Here is a 22780-nt window from a genome sequence, read left to right as displayed (position 1 = left end):
AATATGACATCCAGTGTTGGATGAGGAGAAATTTCTGACAATTAAGTATTGAGAAGGCTGAAGCCATTGTATTTGGTTCTCTCTTCAAACTTCCTTCCTGAATGACCAACTCCGGCCCTCTCCCTGGCAACATTCTGAGGTTAATTTGTTCGAAACTTTAGTGTCATATTTGACCCTGAGGTGAGTTTCTGACCTCGAATTCGTGCCATCACCAAAACCGATTATTTCCACCTCTGAGATTGCTCTCGACTGCGCCCAATATCAGTTCATATGCTGCTGAAACCCTCAGCCATGCCTTTGTTACCTCGAGACTCGACAATTCCAACACATCCCTGCCTGGCTAGTCTCCCACTTTCTGTCCTCCGTAAACTTGACGTCATCCACAATCCACGTCTTAACTCGCAGCAAGTCTCATTATTTTTTCACCCCTGATCTACATTGGCTCCCAGTCAAGCAATATCTTTATTTCAAATTCTCATCCTTGTTTTCAAATCCCTCCATGGTCTTCCCGCTCCCCCACCCTCCCAACCCACCCCCATCACTGTAATATTTTCCAAATCCAACAACCCTTCGAGATATCTGCACTCCTCTAATTCTGACCTCTTGTGCATTTCCAATCATAATTGCTCCACCATTGGCAGCCATGTCTTCAGTTGCCTAGACTCAAGCTCTGGATTTCCCTCCCTAAACATCTCCAGCTCACTATCTTCCTTTCCTCCTTTAACTCACTCTCTTAAAACCTACCTAGTTGGCCAAGCTTTTGTTCATAAGGCCTAGTTTCTCCTTATATGGCTTGCTGTCATACTTTGTTTTATAATGCTTCTGTGAAGCACCTTGGGACATTTTATTATGTGTTATTAGATGTCACTTTTTTTTTGTATAGTTATCAGGACAACTCCACAAACAACACATGAAAACTGAAAAACAAAGGAAATCTTATTTTACAAATTATCATAAAAGAGGTAGCCATTTAATTCCTGCAGGATCTATACTGTTGACTTTCTAATCAGAATGTCATTGGCAGAATGTTTTACACAAGGATCAGTAACATTATACAGCTTACGAGTGAATTATAACTATAACAAGACCGACCAGGATAGTTCACACATTGGTTCTTGTTTAAATATGTTCTTTTCTGGGGAAAAAGGTTACTTAGTTCTGGTACCCATCAAAGCAAAGGACCTCTGCACAAAATTACTTTTTCAGACCCAAAATCAGAAATAAGTGCACCAATGTTCAGATATGGCTTGATAATTCGCAGCATAGAACTCCCTGTACACTGCCTGAACAGTTTTACATCTGAAAGCAATTATGCAAAAGCTTGCAGAAGAACCAAACTTCCTCTGACAAGATGCATCCAACTAACATTGCTCTCAAAAATTAAATTAATCCCATAAAGATATAGAAATTTATCACTCCCCAGTGGAAGCAAAACTACCAGCTGCAGCAGGCTGTCAAGTTGTTTCACTTGTGCAGCAGAGGATGAGAAAGCTTCAACTATTAACCCTCCATCACAATATAATTCTGAAAAGGAAGTAGGGAAAGGGGAGACAGTCCACTTGCTTTCAATTTAAAACAGAAATGTAATGTGACTTTATGAGCTGTTTGATTTTTAAAAGACTACCAGTGATTATTTGATTTAAGACAACAGTAGAAATGAGCTCATAAATGGACTTTATTTACTGTGATGACTATAAACCTGCGGTATCCACTATGCAGTCCATGGGTCACTTGCCCTTCCTGAGGCCTGCTTACCAACCATCCCGCTTGCCACCTCTCTCAGTTTCCTCCCTGACCCTCCCACTCAAAGCATCTCTCACCCTCTTGCTTGCTTCCTCCCTCGGGCCCTTGCTCAGAGAGTTCAGGAGAGGGAAGTGGGGGATAGGGGGTTGGTTTGGCAAGGGCAAGAAGGACAGGCAACAAGCAGAAAGGAGGCATATTGGGGGGTAAACCAGAGGGCTATGGCAAAGAGTGGGAGGGCCACAGAGGCAACGGTGTGGGAGTTAAGTAGAAAGTATTAGTAAGGGGATTTTTGGGACACTTAGGTTCAAGGCAAAGAGTCGGGCATGTAACCCACCCGTATTACATGGTTTCTTATGAGAAAGTAGTTTTTGTTTACCACGTTTTCATTTAGCATCCTGATTTTTAGAAACACATTAGGAGTGCTAAATGAAGGGTAGCTGTAAAGTAATTAAATGAGTGAGAGAGAGAGTGAGAGTGAGAGAGAGTGAGAGTGAGAGTGAGAGAGAGAGAGAGTGTGAGTGTGAGAGAGTGTGAGAGTGTGAGAGAGAGTATGAGAGAGAGAGAGAGTGTGTGAGAGTGTGAGAGAGTGAGAGAGTGAGAGAGAGTGAGAGAGAGTGAGAGAGAGTGAGAGAGAGTGAGAGAGAGTGAGAGAGAGTGAGAGAGAGTGAGAGAGAGTGAATAAGTAATTAACATAAAGGTTATAAAGATTATCATTCGTTGCTGCAAGTTAAAAAATGAACTGCCACAATCAGTCAGGTGTCAAGGGTGCAATGTATAAGGAGAAGTAGAGAAGTTCAATGTATGTCAAACCTTGGTCATATCACATATGGGGTACTGTATAGTTACTAATGTGTTAATGTTTTATAAACCAAGATAGCTTTAAAGAAATAAATTGCAATGAACCTATAAGTAATTTTCAAAATTCTTGTAAGAAAAAAAATCACAATGGATCTAAGTAATTTTTAAAATTCTACTTGTGGCCCAATTAAAATTTTCCAATATCCTGATTGGCGCACTCTATTTTTCTTGTGAATACTACTGCTATAAACCTTTACCATTCATATTATGTGAAAATGTTAGGAGAAAGTTAAGTACTGTTTACAATGTAGACTTCAGTCAACACTAGACCGCCACCATAGGAATTTGTTTAGAACTGACAAAATATAGCAAAAACAAGATTTTTAAAGGCTTAATAAGATCCCTGATCCCTCCAGATGCTCCTGAAAAAAGTTAAAATCTAGCAATACATTCTTTTTTGCTGCTGAAATCTTATTTTAAAATGAAGTTCTATAAAATATTACCCCACCACATTTGGAAACATTTAAAAGGATTTGACAAAATACTGCTCCTTTAGAAGTTTGCTTAGGCTTTGAGTGTTTAAATATATTTTGAATAAAAATTGCTAGAAATTATAGCCCATTTCAACAGGTCCCATTGCATGCTGATGACACTCAGCTCTCTCTCACCACCACCTCCATCATCTCGAAATTGTCTAACTGCTTGTCCAACATCCAGTACTGGATGAGCAGAAGTTTCCTCCAACTAAATATTGGGAACTGAAGTCATTGCTTTTGGTTCCTGCTCCAAACTCCATTCCCTAGCCGATTCCATCTCTCTCCCCCAACAAATATCTGAGGCTAAACCATGCAGTATGAAGGTTTAACGTCAAATCTGGCCCTGACATGGGCTTCTGGCCACATATCAGCAGCATCACTAAAACAAACTATTTCAACCTCCGTAACATCACCTGATTCTGGCCTGCCTCAGGCCATCTGCTGCTGAAGCCATCATCCATGCCTTTGTTACCTTTAGGCTTGGTAATTCCAACCGACTCCTGGCCAGCCTCTCATCTACCATCCTTCATAAACTTAAGTTCATGCAAAAACTGCACTACTCATATTGCCACAATGATGTGACGTGTGCAATATTAACATTAACATATTAATCTTTAATTTCATTGACTGGTCAAACGTAAATTGAACTGCTTTAAAAAGGACTTAAAAAAAAAAGCAAGCAAAGACACTGACTTAAGATGGTTGCTACAAGTCACTTGACGTCTGGTTACAAGTTGACCAGTTTCTGGAAGGTTCCAAAGTGAATTACAGTTAAGACAACCTCCTATGGAATTTCACAACTGCTGATGTCAAGAACTACTTCAACAGGTTTACAGGAACTGTACTGGGCCTTACCATTTGCATCTCTATAAAACTGCCTCTCGAGCAGCACTGGAAAGTCTACTGGGACAATGGGTATATGGAAGGTGTTCTTCCTATCACATCAAGATGGATGATGGATTATTCAAGAGTTAAAGGCTAGGACATTACAGAGTCTGAACGTCTCGGCCGTACAACAACAGCCACGGTCTGCCCAGATGTGAGCAAATCAATTGCCTTCTGAAATCATTATGGGGTGAGAGGTCATGTGACTAGAATAACCATTTTTGGATGTCCTTTATTACAACCCCCAAGCGAAAGTCTAGAAGACAGCTGCCAATGGAGCAGTAACGATCTCTCTACCTTCTTTCCCAAGTTCAAGGCCCTATATCTATTACAGTTTGAAATCCAGCAGAGAGAGATAGAGAATTTTCAAACGAAAAGAACATCAGGTACCGAAATCATCAACTTTTGGAAAAGGTGGATTATGTTTAAAAAAAAGGGGCTGTATCCAGAAATTGAAGTTTACATGGGCTTCAACTCCACTGAACTTTCAAGACCACCACGGAAAAATTCCACTTCAGCCATAGCTACCAGCAAAGGACTCCCAAACGGTTAACTCTATTTTTTTTAACCATTTAGCATTGAATGTTAATTCCGCCAGAAAGTAACTTCCTACTGTATAACTTGTAATTCTGCGTGTGTGCGTGTGCGCATACGTGTGGGGCGAAGTTCAGACATGGGTTTACCTTTCTAAATATCTGTATATCTTTACTTGGTTTTTAGCTCAATAACATCTAACCCCTTTGTGCTTTAAGCTCAAGAAAGCCGGCCAGACTAGTTTCTTCGCAATCAGCATGTGAATGGTTATAAATTCACAAAAAACTCTGCTACAGTCAGTCCTGGAGTGGTGAAATAGGGGAGTCATTTTTACCCTTCCCACACGGTTGTAACAATATCCTAACTCTCACAAAGTCCCGTTCCCCTATAACCCCTGTGCTTGTTGATTGATTTGGTTCCCTGTTAAGTAATTCCTCAATTTAAAAATTCTCAGCCTTGTTTTCAAATCCTACCACAATATTCCTCCCACCCTATCTCTGCATCCTCAGAGACATCTGTGCTTCTCCAATACTGGCCTTTTGTGCATCCCAGTTTTTAAATCACCCCAGCATTGGCAGCCATGCCTCCAGTTGACTAGATCCAAAGCTCTGAGATTCCCACCTTAAACCTCTCTGCTTCTCAACCTCTATTCCCTCATTTAAGACACTTTTCAAAACCTCCCTCTTTCATCTGTCCTAATATCTCCTTATGTGGCCTGGTGTCAAATTTTGTTTGATAATCCTCCTGTGAAGCACCTTAGGACATTTTAGTGTTAAATAAGTGCAAGTTAATGTTGTTAAGAAAATCAATTCTATAATATTTTTCAGTAAGCTATAAATTTGTTAGTGATGGTGTTTTAAAGTAAATATTCAAGAATTTATCCATGCCTATGTGCAAATGGCACATGGAAGGCTTCCAAAAATGACCGTTCTTTACAGTAGTTGAATAAACCTAAACACTTTTGCTTTGATTGCTGATTATGCAATGACCTTCCTGACTTGATGCAAGCTCAAATTGAAAATTACAACTTGAAAGTAAAACTTACACTGCAGATAAACATTCACAATGACTTACAAACAGATATAATGTTAAGTTTATATTTAACTAACAAGTGCTTTAAATTTAATTCCAAATTTCACCAAAACATCACAAACTGTTTATAACTTACACAAATAGTGCAATCTACAGATCTCAAGGAGCACAAAGTCAACTACAACCCATTACTTTGTCATGGTGCTGTGAAGAAATTTTCACTGCGTTAAAGTGATATTTAACGTAGTCTATCCAGCTCTACTGCAAGCCTTCCTCATGTTTACGAATTGCATTTGTACCAGAGACAATAAACATAGAAAGGTCCACCACCTCATCCCTGAGCCATGGTGATCAATCAATAAAAGGAAAAGATTTGAGAAAATGATCTGTACATTTCACAAGGAAATTAATGGGGGCTCAATATCTACAATTACAGACCATCTTTGTTTTCATTATTTGTTTCAACCTGAAAAATGTCAATCATTATGTTAAAGGCCTTACGTTTATATATAACTTCAATTTAGAACTGGTACCTTGCGCTAAATATTACACTTGTTAACTTAATATTTAATAGAAATATTATTGAAATTTTAAGAATACCTGTCAGTCAAGAAGGCACAGATGAGGTCTTTGGCATGCTTTGAGATTTCAACATCATCTGGAAAATTGAGCGAATTTTTGTGATCCATGATTTTACTATATGTTCCCACAAGGGAATCCGCATAAAATGGAGTATCACCTGGTAAAGAAAATACAGGAAGGATTCAGGTGTTACACATTTGTATGTTGTAAAGTTGCAACTTTAATCTGCAAGAATAAACCATCAATATGTTGAAATCCTCATCATACAACATAAAGGTCCACATTCAGTTTATGCTTTTTTTAAGCATTCTGAAGTCAGATCATAGCAGTCAATCATAGTAGCAATTATAAAATAAGAAACGACAAGTAACGTTATGACAGAGAGAAACTGATTTATTGATTAGTTGACAGATTGGCGGCTGGAGTTAACACACTAATCACAAACATAGTTTTTTTCTTGTATTTTGACTATAAGTGTGCTGGGCGAGGATTCCCAGACATAAAAGCAATACTTTTGTCTTGGTTAGAATTGTATTTCATAGATAGTGAAGGATTTTGAGAAAGAAACAACTTTTAACAATAGAATAGTTCTGGGAACGTAACACTCTTATTCAAAAAGGGAGGGAGACAAAAACAATAGTCCAGTGTGCTTAACATCTGTCATTGGGAAAAAGTTAGTCTATTATAAAGGATGTAATAGCACACCACATTTAGAATTACATAATCTATTCAGGCAGAGTCAGCATGGCTTCATGAAGGGGAAATCATGCCTGGCAAATTTATTAGAATTCTTTGAGGAGGTAACTAGCAGGATAAAAGGGAACAGTAGATGTAACATATATGGATTTCCAAAAGACATTTGATAAGGTACCGCACGTAAGGCTACTTAATAAGAGCCCATGGTGTTGGGGGTGGTATATTAGCATGGATAGTAGATAGAGGATTGGCTAACTAATTGAAGACAGAGTTGGGATATGGGGGCCATTTTCAGGGTGGCAACCTGTAACTAGTGAAGTGCCACAGGGATCAGTACTGGGGCCTCAATTATTTAGAATATATATTAATGATTTAGATGAGGGAAGTGAATATACTATCGCCAAATTTGAGGATGATACAAAAGTGGGAAGGCAAGTGGTAGGGATGACACAAGGAGTCTACAGAGGGATACAGACAGCTTAAATGAGTGGGCAAAAAGTAGCAGATGGAACATGATGAGGGAAAATGTGAGTTTATGCACTTTGGCAGGAAGAGTAGAGGAGCTGAATATTATTTAAATGGAGAAAGGCTGCCGAAGGCTGCAGCACAGAGGGATTTGGGAGTCCTCGTGTATAAATCCCAAAAAGCTAACATACAAGATCAACTGGTAATTGGGAAGGCAAATGAAATGTTGACTTTTATTTCAAAGGGAATGGAGTATAAAGATAGGAAAGTCTTGCTAAAACTATACAAAGGCACTAGTTAGACCTAGAATACTGTGAACAGTTTTGGTCTCCTTATCTAAGGAAAGATGTACTGGCATTGAAGGCAGTCTAGAAAAGGTTCACTAGGTTGATCCTAGGTATGGAGGGATTTTCTTATGAGGAGAGGTTGAGTAAGTTGGGCCTGTACTCATTGGAGTTTAGCAGAATGAGAGGCGACCTTATTGAAACATACAAGATCATTAGGGGGGCTTGATAGGGTAGATGCTGAAAGGTTGTTTCCCCTTGTGGGAGAGTCTAGGACCAGAGGGCATAATCTCAGAGTAAGGGGTCGCCCATTTAAAACAGAGGTGAGGAGGAATTTCTTCTCTCAGAGGGTAGTGAATCTGTGGAACTCTTTGCCGCAGAGGGCTGTAGAAGCTGGATCGTTAAGTATATTCAAGGCTGAAATAGACAGATTTTTAATCAGTAAGGGAATCAATGGCTATGGGGAAAAGGCAGGAAAGTGGGGTTGAGGATTATCAGATCAGCCATGATCTCATGAAATGGTGGAGCAGACTCGATGGGCAGAATGATCTACTTCTGCTCCTACGTTTTATGGAATTCCACTTCAGGTCCATAAAAATAGAGGCCAAGAAGACATACAGGTGAAAGAAGAACAATGGACTTTAAAAGGAAGGGATCGTAACTGCTGGCTACACTTCTGAAAGATTAAAAAACTGCCTCTGAAGTAAACAAGATTGCCATAGTCTCATCAAAAGGCAACAAGATTTAGTGTTTCAATATTTCATTTGCGGGAAAGAGAAATAAAAACCAAAGGCAACAGGGCACACCTGAAAAGCCAAAACTTGTCTTTTCTTTTAAGATACTGAATGACTCGCCATATATTTCAGCATGTTTAGTTTAATTTCACATTTCGAGCATTTGAAATTTTTCCCGAGAAGAATGGATACTGGGAGCATTGAGGATGTGCAGTCTGTACGAAACTGATGAATGTGGACTGTAACCAATCAGCTAAAGAAGAATGACTAGGATTGAATGATGAGTGAAGGTTATTGATAGGAACAAGTCAGAGCGGAACACAGGAACTACTTAATAAAAACAAAATCAACAAATCACAGTATGGATAGAGTGATTTGAGAGGAAGCTAGATAATCACAGGATAGATATACAACAAATCTAGCTTCTCTAAACTGGGCATTATGAGATACTGTGGACCATCAGCTGCAGCAGAATTGAATTCCACCACAATCTGTAACCTCTTGGTCCACCATATCCCGCACTCCTCCATCTGCAGCAAGGCAGATCACCAACCCTGGATCAACACAGGGCAAATTAGAGATCAGGTCAAAGCTTTACACTTGTGACTTCATTGAGTTAGGAATGGCAGTGGACAATTAAACAACTAATGGGAGGAAGATCAATGAACAACCCCATCCTCAATGACAGTTGAGCTCAGCAGTGCATGCAAAAGAGAAGGCGGAGGGTTACCCAACCACCTTTAGCCAGAAGTACCACATGGATGATCATTTTCAGCCCCTTCTTGACATTCCCACCACTGATACAGCAAAGGCGAGGGGCCCTGTCCAAATCCTAGCTTTAATGGTGAAAGCCTAGAAGTAGTCATGCCACTGGGAAAGCTGTTTCGGCACAGAAACACTGGCATCTACCAACGATATGCAAAGTTGGCCAGGTATGTCATGTTCACAAAGTTTAGAACAAATCCAATTAAGTCAATTACTCTATCAGCATACCCTCACAATCGACAAAGTGATGGACAGAGTCGTCCCTCTCTAAAATCACTATGGGCTCAACCACCACCTTCTCAAGGGCAATTAGGGACAGGCAATAAATGTAAACCTTGCCAGCTATGCTCGCATGCCAAGAACAAATAAAAAGTTGCGTAAACTTGATTTGTATTTCCTTGAGTTTAGAAGGTTACGGGGTGATCCAATTGAGGCACTCCAAATGATAAAGACATTTAAAAAGAGTATATATAGAGAAATAATTCCTGAGGGTGATGACTTCAGGTCAAGAGCGAATAACCTCAGCATTAGAGGTGGGCAATTTAGGAGACACGACAGTGTGCTTGCACACGAACAGGGGCGAGAGCTCATCCTGAGTGAGAGACAGCCAGAGTGAGTGTGGGTATTGGCAATTTAGTGCACAGTGGGAATTCAGTGCAGAGGGGAAGAAGTGCTCTTTGCATTTTTTCCTTGCTATCCAGCTTCTTAAATCTTCAGAGTGTGGTCTTGCCCTGCAGCAGCAGTAGAAGCTACAAGGGAAAGAACTGACTGGTAAGTAGTGGGTAAGGTCGGCTAAGTATTTACTACTTTAATCGCTTATAGTTCAAGGTCTTTTTGCGGTTTATAGTTTGTATATTCTATAGTAACGAACATCAGGAAAGAAGGGCCCTACAGTAATTGACTTAAAAGGTTTAACTTAAAGGGATAAGTCATGGCAGGAGAGCTCAAAGCCGTGGTGTGCTCCTCGTGCTCCATGTGGGAAGCCGGGGACCTTTCCAGGACGCGGGACCAGCATGTGTGCAGGAAGTGTGCCCAGATGCAGCTCCTGGAAGCTCGGGTTTCAGAGCTGGAACGGCGGCTGAGGACACTGTGGAGCATCCGAGTCTGAGAACATCGTGGATAACACGTTTAGAGAGTGATCACACCGCAGTTGAAGGGACTTGAGGTAGGGAATGGGTGACCACTAGGCAGTCCAAGAGAAACAGGCAGGTAGTTCCCGCTCGCAAATCGGTATTCCATTTTGGCTGGTTCCTCCAGGGAGTGCAGACACAGCCAAGCTCCTGGTACCACAAGCAGCCTGTCTGTGCAGGAGGGGAGGAACAGCAATAGTAATAGGGGATTCTATAGTCAGGGGAACAGATAGGCACTACTGTGGCCGTCAACGTGGCTCCAGGATGGTGTGCTGCCTCCCTGGTGCCAGGGTCCGGGATGTCACTGAATGGCTGCAGGGCATTCTGAAGGGGGAGGGTGATAAGGCAGAGGTCATGGTACATGTTGGTACCAATGTCATAGGTAGAAAGAAGGATAAGGTCTTGCATCAAGAATTCAGGGAGTTAGGCAGTAAGACTAAAAAGCAAGACCTCTCGGGTTGTAATCTCTGGAATACTCCCAGTGCCACGTGCTTGTGAGCACAGAAATAGGAGAATAGGGCAGGTGAATATGTGGCTTAACAGTTGGTGCAGGAGGGAGGGTTTTAGATTCCTGGATCACTGGGACCATTTCTGGGCAACGTGGGACCTGTACAAGCAGGACGGTCTACATCTGAACCAGAGTGGGACGAACATCCTTGCGGGCGGGTTTGCTAGTGCTGTTGGGAGGAGTTTAAACTAATTCGGCAGGGGGAGGAGACACAGAATGTTAACAGAATAGGGATACACCATAATACAGTAAAACAATCAAGTAAGAGGGAGTACAGCTGCATTAAGTTTCAAGGGAGTAAGGCAAGGTTGGATGGCCTCTACTTTAATGCCAGGAGTATTACAGGTAAAACGGATGAATTAAGGGTGAGGATTGACACATGGAATTGTGACATAGTAGCCATCACTGAGACGTGGTTGAGGGAGGGGCAGGATTGACAGCTCAACATTCTGGGATATAGAATCTTCAGGTGAGACAGGGGAGGGATAAAAGAGGAGGAGGCATTGCATTATTAGTTAAGGAGTCGGTTACTGCAGTAAGGAGAGATGATATCTTGGAGGGGGCATCAAATTAAGCTTTGCGGGTAGAGTTTAGGAATAAAAAAGGGGCAGCCACATTGTCCGGTGTTTATTATAGACCCCCAAATAGTCAGCTGGAAATTGAGGAACAAATATGTGCACAATCTGCGGAGGTATGTAAAAATAATAACAATAGTGTAATTATATTAGGCGATTTCAACTTTCCCAACATTAATTGGGATAGACATAGTGTTAAGGGCTTGGATGGAGTGGATTTCTTCAAATGTGTACGGGAGAACTTTTTAGGTCAATATGTAGAGGGTCCAACAAGGGACAGCGCAGTGCTGGACCTAATTCTGGGGAATGAAGCCAGACAGGTGGCTGAGGTCGTGGTGGGTGAGCATTTTAGTGATAGCGACCACAGCATGGTATAGTTTAAGTTTGTTATGGACAAAGAAATAGACAAGTTGCAAAAAAATGTTTTTGATTGGCGGGGGGGCGGAAAAGAGTGGATTTTAGTAAAATAAGGCAGGATCTGGCCAGGGTAGACTAGGAACAGCTACTTGTGGGGAAATCTACAGAGGAACAGTGGAGGGCATTCAAAATGGAAATGGGGAGGGTACAGGTTCAACATGTTCCCTTTAGGGTGATAGGGAGGAGTAACAAGCCCAGAGAACCATGGATGACCAGAGATATCCAGGTTACGATGAGAAGGAAAAGAGGCTTTTAGCAGGTACAAGGGAAGCAAATCAGCAGAGGCATTAGTGGAGTACAGAAAGTGCAGGGTGGGGCTTAAGAAAGCAATTAGGAGAGCAAAGAGGGGATATGAGAAAACTCTGGCTGGTGAAAGTAGGGAAAATCCCAAGATATTCTATAAGTATATCAATGGGAAGAGGATAACCAGAGAAAGAGTAGGGCCCATAAGGGACCAATCTATGGATGGAGCCAGAGGACATCACTAGAGTGTTGAATGAATACTTCACATCCGTCTTCACCCAAGAGAATGAGGATGAAGGTATCGAACTCGGGGAGAGAGACTGCAAAGTTCTTGAGCAAATTGATATAGGGAGTGACAAGGTATTGGAGGTGTTGGCAGGCTTATAAGTGGACAAATCTCCAGGTCCGGATGATTTGTGTCCCAGACTGCTGAGGGAGGCAAGGGAGGAGATCGCAAGAGCTCTGACCCAAATTTTTAATTCCTCTCTGACCACAGGGGAGGTGCCAGAGGACTGGAGAACAGTTAATGTGGTTCCGCTATTTAAGAAAGGTTGTAGAGATAAGCCAGGGAACTACAGGCCAGTGAGTCTCACATCAGTGGTAGAGAAACTACTGGAGAAAATTCTGAAGGAGAGAATCTATTTCCACTTGGAGAGGCAAGGTTTGATCAGGGATAGTCAGCATGGCTTTGTCAGAGGGAGGCCATGCCTAACAAATTTGATTGAATTTTTGAGGAGGTGACCAGCTGTGTAGATGAGGGTAGTACAGTTGGTGTAGTTTATATGGATTTTAGCAAAGCCTTTGTCAAGGTCCCACATAGGAGACTTATAAAGAAGGCAAATGCACATGGGATACAGGGTAATTTGCTAAGGTGGATTCAAAATTGGCTTAGTTGTAGGAGGCAGAGGGTGATGACAGAAGGATGCTTTAGTGACTGGAAGCCAGTGTCCAGCGGTGTACCACAGGGATCTGTGCTCGGTCCCCTATTATTTGTCATTTATATAAACAACATAAATGACTATATGTGGGGTAGGATTAGTAAGTTTGCGGATGACACAAAGATTGGTCGGGTGGTTAACAGTGAGGTTGAGTGCCTTGGGCTACAGGAAGATATCAATGGGATGGTCAAATGGGCAGATAAGTGGCAGATGGAATTTAACCCTGAAAAATGTGAGGTGATACACTTTGGAAGGAGTAATTTGACAAGGAAGTATTCAATGAACGGCATGACACTAGGAAGTTCTGAGCAACAAAGGGACCTTGGCTTGTGTGTCCATAGATCTCTGAAGATGGAGAGGCATCTTAGTAGGGTGGTAAAAACGGCATATGGGACACTTACCTTTATCAATCGAGGCATAGATTACAAAAGTAGGGAGGTCATGTTGGAATTGTTTAGAACATTGCTGAGGCCACAGCTGGAGTGCTGTGTGCAGTTCTGGTCGCCACATTATAGGAAGGATGTGATTGCACTGGAGGGGGTGCAGAGGAGATTCACCAGGATGAAACATTTAAGTTATGAAGAGAAGTTGGATATACTTGGGTTGTTTTAGTTGGAGCAGAGAGGGCGACCTGATCGAGGTGTGCAAGATTATGAGGAGCATGGACAGGGTGCATAGGGAGCAGCTGTTCCCCTTAGTTGAAGGATCAGTCACAAGGGGACATAAGTTCAAGGTGAGGTGCAGGAGGTTTAGGAGTGGATGTGAAGAAAAACTTTTTTACCCAGAGGGTGCTGACGGTCTGGAATGCACTGCCTGGGAGGCTGGTGGAGGCGGGTTGCCTCACATCCTTTAAAAAGTACCTAGATGAGCACTTGGCACGTCATACCATTCAAGGTTATCGGCCAAGTGCTGATAAACGGGATTAGGTAGGGTGGTCAGGTGTCTCTCACCTGTCGGTGCAGACTCATTGGGCCGAAGGGCCTCTTCTGCAGTCTGTGATTCTGTGACATTGGGAAGCACTTTTTCCACCCAAAATGTAGCAGGAATCTGGAGCAATCTCCTCAAAAAGGCTTTGGGTGCTGGGTCAATTGAAAATTTCAAGACTGAGATCAGTAAGATTTTTTATCAGCTATGGGTATCAAGGGACATGGAGTGTGATGACGGATCTTTAAAATATTTTTGGGATTGTGGTGGTATTCCGCGTGTGTGTATCCATGACTCATTAAACCGGGGGGAGATTAATACAGACAGCTTGTCTGTGAGAAGTGAGAGATAAAAGGATAAAGGTGTTAGGTTCATTTGTAATGAAGGGTTATGGTGTGTTCGAGTTACAAGTAAATACCTTTAATCAAATTTTAAATCCAGGCTAAGTGGGGACTTGGCTTTTCAGCTGTTGAATTTCAAAGGGAAGAAGTGACAAGGAAATTTTACAACTGACAAAGGCTGCATAGGTAAACAGGGGAAGGTATATTAAATTTCCTTGACCCGAAAGTAGAGGCAAGAGGAAAGCATAACAGATTTTTGCATTTGGAGGAGTTCAGGTAAAAGAGGTGTGTGGACAATGGAATTAGAGATGAAAGGGGAATAAGATATTTAAGGAAATATGTGTAGCTGAGTTGTGGTGGCTGTGTGGGGAAATGCCCTGAAGACCAGATCTGTGGGCTGAGAAGGTGTGAAAGTTTTGAATTTGAAGCAGTCACCCAGTTTCAAGTAAGAAAAGTCCTTGTTTTCAGAAAGCAGCTTGTTGCTGAACCTTCTTTTTGGATTTCCACATCTGAGTGGGAGCATTTGAGGGGTTGTGTATTGATAAAAGTAATTTATTTATTTATTAAAGTGACAGCAATTCTTTGTTTTGAGTGATACGACTGGATTTTTATGGATAAAAATATATAAAGGGAGTTGTTGACATGGAAGTAGTTTACTTATGTTTTTTTGATCAAATGAGCTTTTTGGCAGTTGTTTTGGAAGACCGTTTTAGCTTTGTAACTTTAATCTTATGTGCTTAAGTTTTTCCTTTTTAAAAAATCTTTTAATTTTTTAAATCCTAAGGTTATACTGCAGTTCTTCCTCTCCATTTTCAAAATACAAAAAAGAGAGGTTTCCCTCTGGGATCTGACTTGCTCAGCTATAACACCTGCTGTGGTCATAAACAGGAGCAATGGCAGTTAAATGGATTTGAGGGGCAGTTCAGCCATAATCTAAATAACTGGCTGAAAAGGCCCAAGGAGTGAATGGCCTACTCCTGTTATGATAGTTTCTGTACATCCATCCTGTTTCCACTTGTGGGTGAATACAGAACAGGGGGGCATAAATATAAGTCAGCCTCTAACAGATCATGCACAGGGTGTTGGAGTTTCTGGACACAGACACTGGTGAGAATATGTAATGTGCAGTCAGATGACGTGGTTGACACTGATGGCAACGACATATGCATCTCCTTGAATGTAAGGGGAAAAGGAAATAGAAAGTTATGAGGGATGGGTAGGAAGAGATAAGAGTATGAGAAGATTTGTGCAGACTATACAAGTCAGTATAGACCTGTCAGACCAAATGGCCCATTTCTGTGCTGTATATTCTATGTGGTTAATGTAGCCTTCTCTTGTTGCTAGGTTCTACTACTCCCCCAGAATTATTAAGCAATTTTATGTAAAGCTTTCTGTCTAGGATGCCTATCTGAGATTGACGATCATGAAAAATTGCAGGCACAGATGCTGAATCCTGCAATCACATGGTGCATTTGTGCATTAAATCAGCAACAAATTGCAACCTTTAATTATTTAATTGATGTAATGCACCATATTCATGGCTGCACATAGTTTAGTGCAACTGATTTATCAGGAAATAAAACTAATTTAACTGCGACTAAAAAGAATGCTATAACAAGCCAAAGTCAGCTTCTGTTAGAAGCTTACATTAAATTTATTAAATCTATACTTACCAACCAGCATTTCATACAGGAAAACTCCCACAGACCACCAGTCACACTCCCGGCCATAATAACCATCTCCCCCCTGCGATTTTAGTACCTCAGGAGAGATGTAATCAGGAGTTCCAACTGCTGTGTCACATCGAACCATTCCAGTCTGTGCATTTCAAAGATGGTAATAAGGAAAAGAAAATGCTTTACAAAATAAAATGATAATCCAAAAATTGCAGTCTTACTCTCATAGAAACATAGAAACTAGGAACAGGAGTAGGCTATTCCGCCCTTCGAGCCTGCTCTGCCATTCATTATGATCATGGCTGATCATCCAACTCAATAGCCTGTTCCTGCTTTTTCCCCATACCCTTTGATCCCTCTCGCCCCAAGAGCATGTTCTGCATTAACCTTTTAAATGCACTGTTACCATTACTTTGCAGTCTGTGGGACCCAAATATTTCACATTTTCTAAAAGATCTGCATTTTAACGAACATTCCTTGATTTAGTGCAAATTGTGGTCTGTAAGAACTGAAAGTCAGTATATGGCATCTTCCTAATAGTACATAATTTTAAATAAACTGTTGCCAATTTATCAAATTATGAACAACTTCTGAACAAACGTCACATGGTTTACCCACATGCACTTGAAATCATGTTTACCCCATCAAAACTAACTGCATTGAATGGCTTGTCAGTGAGAAGCTATCTATATACAATTGCCAAAGGGCATTGTATATTGCTCTGCAGACAAAAGAGGGCGCCAAAAGAACTGACTACGTTTTCAGAAAGAAAACAAGTCAATCATTTGCTTCTACATTCAAAGATGGGAATGAAAGCATCTATCAATAAATCAGAACTCTGGACTGAGTAGCTATAACTAGGTGTCTAGGTTTCCACAAAACCAATAAACGTTCATGCAGAATTAAATGATATGTAATACAGTTCGTGCTTTGATTTTGAAAGCCAAGCATATCAGGATTTAATGTCATGATAATACAATATCCCTCAAAGTCAAGAAAAACAATCGATTACACAATAAAAGCACTACAAAATAATTCAGTTGTCTCTCCATAATAACTGCTGTCACATTTAATTAGCAGTGTAACTGAAATTTCCAAGGCTTACATGAGAACATGAATGACAAATCATGCACAAATATAAAATAGCATCATGTATAGCAACCTAAAGTCAAGTAAAAGCTGGTCTAGACAGTATCTAGCAAAATTAAAACAGATATTTCAGGTAAAAGTGCAAATTAGCAGATGAGAATTAAAGAAAAGAAATGAACTTACAAATTAAAATCAGCAAAAGATTAACTAGTTTGTTTACAAACCAACAGCAAGACACAGAAATGTTGCCTTTACATACAGTTATCAATATATGGATATATTAGAATACCATGCTGATTAGTAAATCATAAAAAAGCAAAAATAAAACAAGTATAACCAACAAAAATAGTCAGTGCACAATGGCAAAATTTTTTATAACATGTTGGTTAGTTTCTGGAAACACTCACTTACAATTTTAAAATATCTCTTTCTATATCTTTTCATTGTACGTTAACTTACCGAATCCATTTTCATACAAGTACCAAAATCTGCCAACTTTAAATGTCCAAATTTGTCTAATAGCATATTATCAGGCTTAACGTCTCTGTGTATAAAACCCATTGAGTGAATGCCATCCAAGGCGAGCACAACTTCAGCAGTGTAGAACTTGGCCCATCTTTCAGGCACATCATAATTGCTCATGAGATTTACAAGGTCACCACCAGGCATATACTCCATTACCATATAGAGATATCTGTCATCTTGAAAGGCATAAAATAGCTGCAAGAAAAAATAGCAAAAGTTACAACAATGTTTTTTATAATAGGAAATTATTTGCGAACATCCTGTTCAACAGCAGCACTACTAAACAAAACTTAATGAACAGCTATTTTTAACATTTGTCCCAAAACACTCCATCATTCATATCCTCCCCCTGTCCTCATGTGGAGGCTGAATATCATTTTTCAAGTGTATTAAATACCCCTTAGATTTCTATTTAGAAACCGTAAAATTAGCTCTCTGATGCCTGGAAGTAAATATATTGCAGCATGGAGCATTAATAACACAGACCAAGAAGGTGCTCAGTTCTATCCGCAGCTGCAGTGATTTACAGTGTTATCAACAAGGACTGCTACAAGATCAACTGTGTTGGGAAAACAACAGATTCAACCTCTACTGTAATGTTCCCCATGGTGGAACAGCCTATTGATAGTTGTTAGAGTCTAGACTTAACACAAAGAATAGTCACTTGGGCAGGGTCTTTTATTGCTGCCAGCACTTGTGAAGCTATGGTCCTGATACGGGGCAAGGGAAATACTTTCTCTGGTTGGGCAGCATAGGCAGGTCATCAATTTAAAATAGACATTAGGGGTGGAATCGTCCAGTTCTGTTGGCGTCAGGCATCATCACAGAATGTTATGATGCAGGAGGCCGCCATTTGGCCCATCACATCTGCACCGGCTCTCCAAATGAGCACTATGACTTTGTGCTAGACTCCTGCCTTTTCCCAGCACCCTTGCACATTGTTTCTATTCAAATAAACATCTATGCCCTCTCGAATGCCTCAATTGAGCCTGCCTCCACACTGCCAGGCAGTGCATTCCAGGCACGAACCACTCGTGTGAAAAAGTTTCTTCTCACATCACATTTGCATCTTTTGCAAATCACTTTAAATCTGTGACCTCTCGTTCTCAATCTTTCTACGAGGGGAACAGTTTCTCCCTATTTACCCTATCCAGCCCCCTCATGATTTTGAACACCTCTATCAAATCTCCTCAGCCTTCTCCTCCCCAAGGAGAACAGTCCCAACCTATCTTCATAACTTAAGTTCCTCATCCCTAGAGCCATTCTTGTAAACCTCTTCTGCACTCTCTCCAATACGTGCACATTCCTCCTACAGTGTGGCGGCCAGAACTGTACACAACACTCCAGCTAAGGTCTAAGTATGGTCTCATATAAGCTCAGCATAATCTCCCTGCTGTTGTACTCTATGCCCCTATTAATAAAGCCCAGGGTATTGTATGCTTTATTAACCGCACTCGCCACCTGTCCTGCCACCTTCAATGATCTATGCACATATACACCCTCTGCTCCTGAATTGTACCCTCAGGCTGCAACTGAGCGATGGCATAACGAGGCTCATCCCACGCTCCGGACTTTGGTGGAGCAAACGATAGGCATTTTGAAAATGAGGTTCTGGTGCGTAGACAGTCCACCAAGGATGTCGCACATCACTGTCACTTGCTGTGCACTGCACAACCTGGCAATGCAACGGGGGGGAGAACTTGGTTGAGGTGGTGACGGATTCTAGGAGGATGATGACAACATGCAGTGAGGAGACTCCATAAAATCTTCACATAGCTTTTGTGAATGTCTCACTCCTATCTGGCTGACAGCAACTCGCTTGCGCTCTGTAATCAAGGTCATATCATGGAGGTGCAACCGTGAAACTTTAAATGCACTTGATCCTTTGTCAGCCTTCAGCACCTGACCCATTCAGGAGAACATCTCCTCCAATGAGTAGGACATCAAAGGGGATAACAGTGATAAGGTCCCCACACTGGCCAGGTGAGGCAGGCGCGCTCAGAAGGCCCTCATTGCGGCAAGATTCATGGAGGATAAGGATAGTCCTGGCATCCTCACCTTGCATCTGTGAATGTTTGATTCCTGTGTGGCTGATGGCAACGCACATACCCTCAGTGCACATGTTCATGTTGCGGAGGCCCAAAAAGTCACGAGATTCCAGGAGAATAATGAAGACATACAGTGAGGACACTCCATACATCTTCACATAGCCTCTGTGAATGTCTGACTCCCATCTGGATGAGGGCAGCCCACTTGCGCTCTGTGATCAGGGTTATTTCATGTAGAGGCAGCCATGAAACTTTAAATACACCTGATCCTTTGTCAGCCTTCAAAACCTGACCCCTTCAGGAGAACAGTGTCACTGGTCACAGATGATAAAGTGATAGCGGGGGGCCAGCCCAACCTCAAAAGGTGCTGCGAGCACACAGAGAATGACGGAACTCTGTGGCATCTACCCACGACATTTTGGCAGTAATGACGAGCACCATCGAGGTGCAGGCATCACTCATGTGTCCAGTGAGTGTGAAGCCGAACAATCGCTTTTGTCTGAAGGTTACACACTGCAGGGGCCCTGGACTGAGACACCTGCCTTTATCTTGTGCAGGAACCAAGTTTTCACATCCAAGTGACACAAACACTGCTCATCAGAACAAAGTGCTATAGGCAAGGGGACATTCCCGGGAGTTCATTTACAGTTGTGAATATTATGTACAAGTGATTAACACCTGTGCCCACGCTGTGCAACTACATCTTCTTACCTTAGAGGTGTCAGCTGTGGCTCAGTTCATAGCACCCTCGCCTTTGAATCAGAAGGTTGCGGGTTCATGTCCCACTCCCGGAAAAAACCAAGAACTGTGAATGTACTCGAAAGAGTTACATGCGATCTGTTGATAACTCGAAAGAGTTACATCTTCTTACCTTCCTAACCAGTCATGGTGCTCCCCCGACATCCACAGCAGAGGTGGAGGCAGCCTGCTGACTGCCAAGCCCCACGTGGGATGACCTTGGCGGGCGTCCTCTGGGGGGCCGAGACTTGGAGGGCCTGCTTTGGGTGTCCTGCTGTGGGCCAGCGGCACCCTCCTCGGCCTACTGAGCTGGAGCTGCTGGGCTCACAAAAGAGGGGATTTGGATCAGCCGGACATTCCCGGCAGTCAGTTGGGTGGATGGCCCCAGGGTGTCAAGCTGCTAGTCCTCCTTCCTACGGGTGCCCGACAGCCCCTGGCTTATTCCTTGAGTATAGAGAGACAGAGCTGGCTGCATACCTCTCACTTTGACACTGTTGGAGGCCAACTTTGGCTTCAGCAATGGAGTTCAGCCCGTGCAGCAGTGCAGGACCGATGTCCTGGACCAAGATCTCCATGGGGGCTGCCAGTGTTGACCTTGGTGCATTGCCATGCTGGTGCTACCATCTCAAACTGCAGATGGACGGATTCCTCCATTGTGCTTTGCAAATCTGAGGAGTGCAGTGGACATCCCTTCCTGATGTTCCCAAGCTTGCCTGTGCAGCTCCAGCAACTGAGGTATGACCAAGTCCAGAGGCTCCTCATCTGACTCAGACTAAGCAGATTTCTGGCCTTCAGCAGTCCTCCAAGTGCCAGACACCTAGGAAGTCCTTGCCGCTGCCTGCTGTGGGTCAGACAGTGTGATGTGCTCATCAGGTTTTGACCCCAAGACTACCCTAGAACAAGGTCCCAACAAGGTGCGTGTCTCTGCAGTGACGGAGGGTGTGGGTGAGCACTGTGACGGGTCTTCAATTACGGTGTCATCATATTCCTCTTCCGAGGTGTCTTTGGGGCTTGATTAGAGGACCTGGCTCATGGACCCCCTTGGCTGCTTCCCAGATGTGCCTGCAAAAGCAAGGAGAGATAATTAGTGCATGGCAGGGGACTGCGGAACAGGGGAAGTGACTCACAGCATGGCTGCCTGATAGATGTTGCACTGCTGGATCCTCACTTGATTGAGCACTGCCGACATCACCGTCAACACAGGAATGATCCAGATCGTTGCTGGCCAGCTGGATGACTATTCAAAGTCTGTGAGGATCTTGATGTCGGGCATTCCTCCACCAGTCTGTGACCTCTCCCTTTTGTTGTGTACCAGCTTGTCCTGCATGCATACAAATGGAGCGAGTCTAAGCAGGATGCCCGCCAGGCCAGATGAGAAGGATGACTGGCATGTGTGGGTGGCGAGTGGTGCCATGGATGGGATGAGGACATGAACCACACAGATGATGAAGTTGTGTGAGAGACAGAGTGAATGGTGATGTCTCTTGAATTGGCAGTAAGATCCCTGTGGATGTGTGATGAGTGAGAGAGTTGAGAGCGATGAGAAAAGTGACTTACCCTGGTGGAACAGAGATCATCATTCACCCTCTTTCGGCACTGGGTGGCTGTCCTCTTTTGCAAGATGTTGGTGCTGATCACCGCTGACACTATCTCCCATGTTGGATTGGTGACCTTGCTTGCTGGTCTTCGCCCAGAGCGGGGGTAGAGGATTTCACAGCAGGCCTCCACTGCATCCAGTAGGTGCCCGAGCGAGGTGTCATTAAATTTGGGGGCAGCATGTTTCCTCCCTTTGGCAGCCATGACTTTCCAGCAGCTTTCGATCCTTTAGAGAGTGCTGGTTCTGTGCAAGGGCACCCTTTAAATATGGTGCCAAGATTATTGAAAGCCTGAGGTGACGGCAGGGCAGGTGATTCAGAGGATGCCCCATCAATCATCTAATGTGTTTCCCACGAATGTATTATTAATGAGGCAGGCCGCACTGGGAATAGGGCGATACGGCGTGAAAAGTCACCATTGCGGCCAGTGGGTAAAATGACTTTTTTCACATCTGTTACCGCACTTAGTGCAACTCTGGGATGATTCTGCCCGTAGAGGAGGGAGAAGGGATTAGGAGAACATGGAATGCTTTCTTACAGGGAGTAGTTGAGTAGAGACCAAACAGAGGAGGGAATAGGAGTAAATGCAAAAATTGCAACACTGGGATAACTCCTCGAGTGCTCTAGAAAAGGGCCAGTACACACATCAGGGGCCAAATAACTTCCATGGGTTCCACAGGTTTCTGTGACAGAAGTTGCAATAAAGGAAGAGAGTATAGGACAACAATAATTTTTTAAAATTCTTCTCATGGGATTGGAGTGTCGCTGGCACTGCCAGCATTTGCTGCCATCCCCAACTGTCTTGAGAAGTGGTGGTGAGCCACCTTCTTCAATCTTTGCAGTCCATGTGGTGTTGGTATACCACAGTACTGTTAGGCAGAGATTTCCAGGCTTTTGACCCAGTGATATGGTTCCAAGTCAAGATGGTGTGACTTGGTGTGGAACTTGCAGGTGGTGGTGTTCCCATGTGTCTGTGTCC

The 22780-nt window shown here is 42.7% G+C and overlaps 1 protein-coding gene across 1 annotated transcript in view; it reads right to left on the bottom strand.

Moving 5' to 3' along the window:
• rock2a (rho-associated, coiled-coil containing protein kinase 2a) overlaps positions 1–22780 on the bottom strand; it is a 233604-nt gene that overhangs the window by 114092 nt on the left and 96732 nt on the right. Inside the window, exons 5-7 of the mRNA XM_078541605.1 lie at positions 17355–17615; positions 15804–15948; positions 6129–6267 (exon numbers count right to left, since the gene is read on the bottom strand). Of these exons, the coding sequence (XP_078397731.1) occupies positions 6129–6267; positions 15804–15948; positions 17355–17615 (545 nt within the window). The remainder of the gene's footprint in view (positions 1–6128; positions 6268–15803; positions 15949–17354; positions 17616–22780) is intronic.

The sequence above is a fragment of the Cetorhinus maximus genome, chromosome 5 (genome assembly GCF_964194155.1).
Source record: "Cetorhinus maximus chromosome 5, sCetMax3.hap1.1, whole genome shotgun sequence".
Taxonomy (NCBI): Eukaryota; Metazoa; Chordata; class Chondrichthyes; order Lamniformes; family Cetorhinidae; genus Cetorhinus; species Cetorhinus maximus.
The sequence above is the reverse complement of the archived record's forward strand: the minus strand, read 5'-3'. Positions and strand labels throughout refer to the sequence as shown.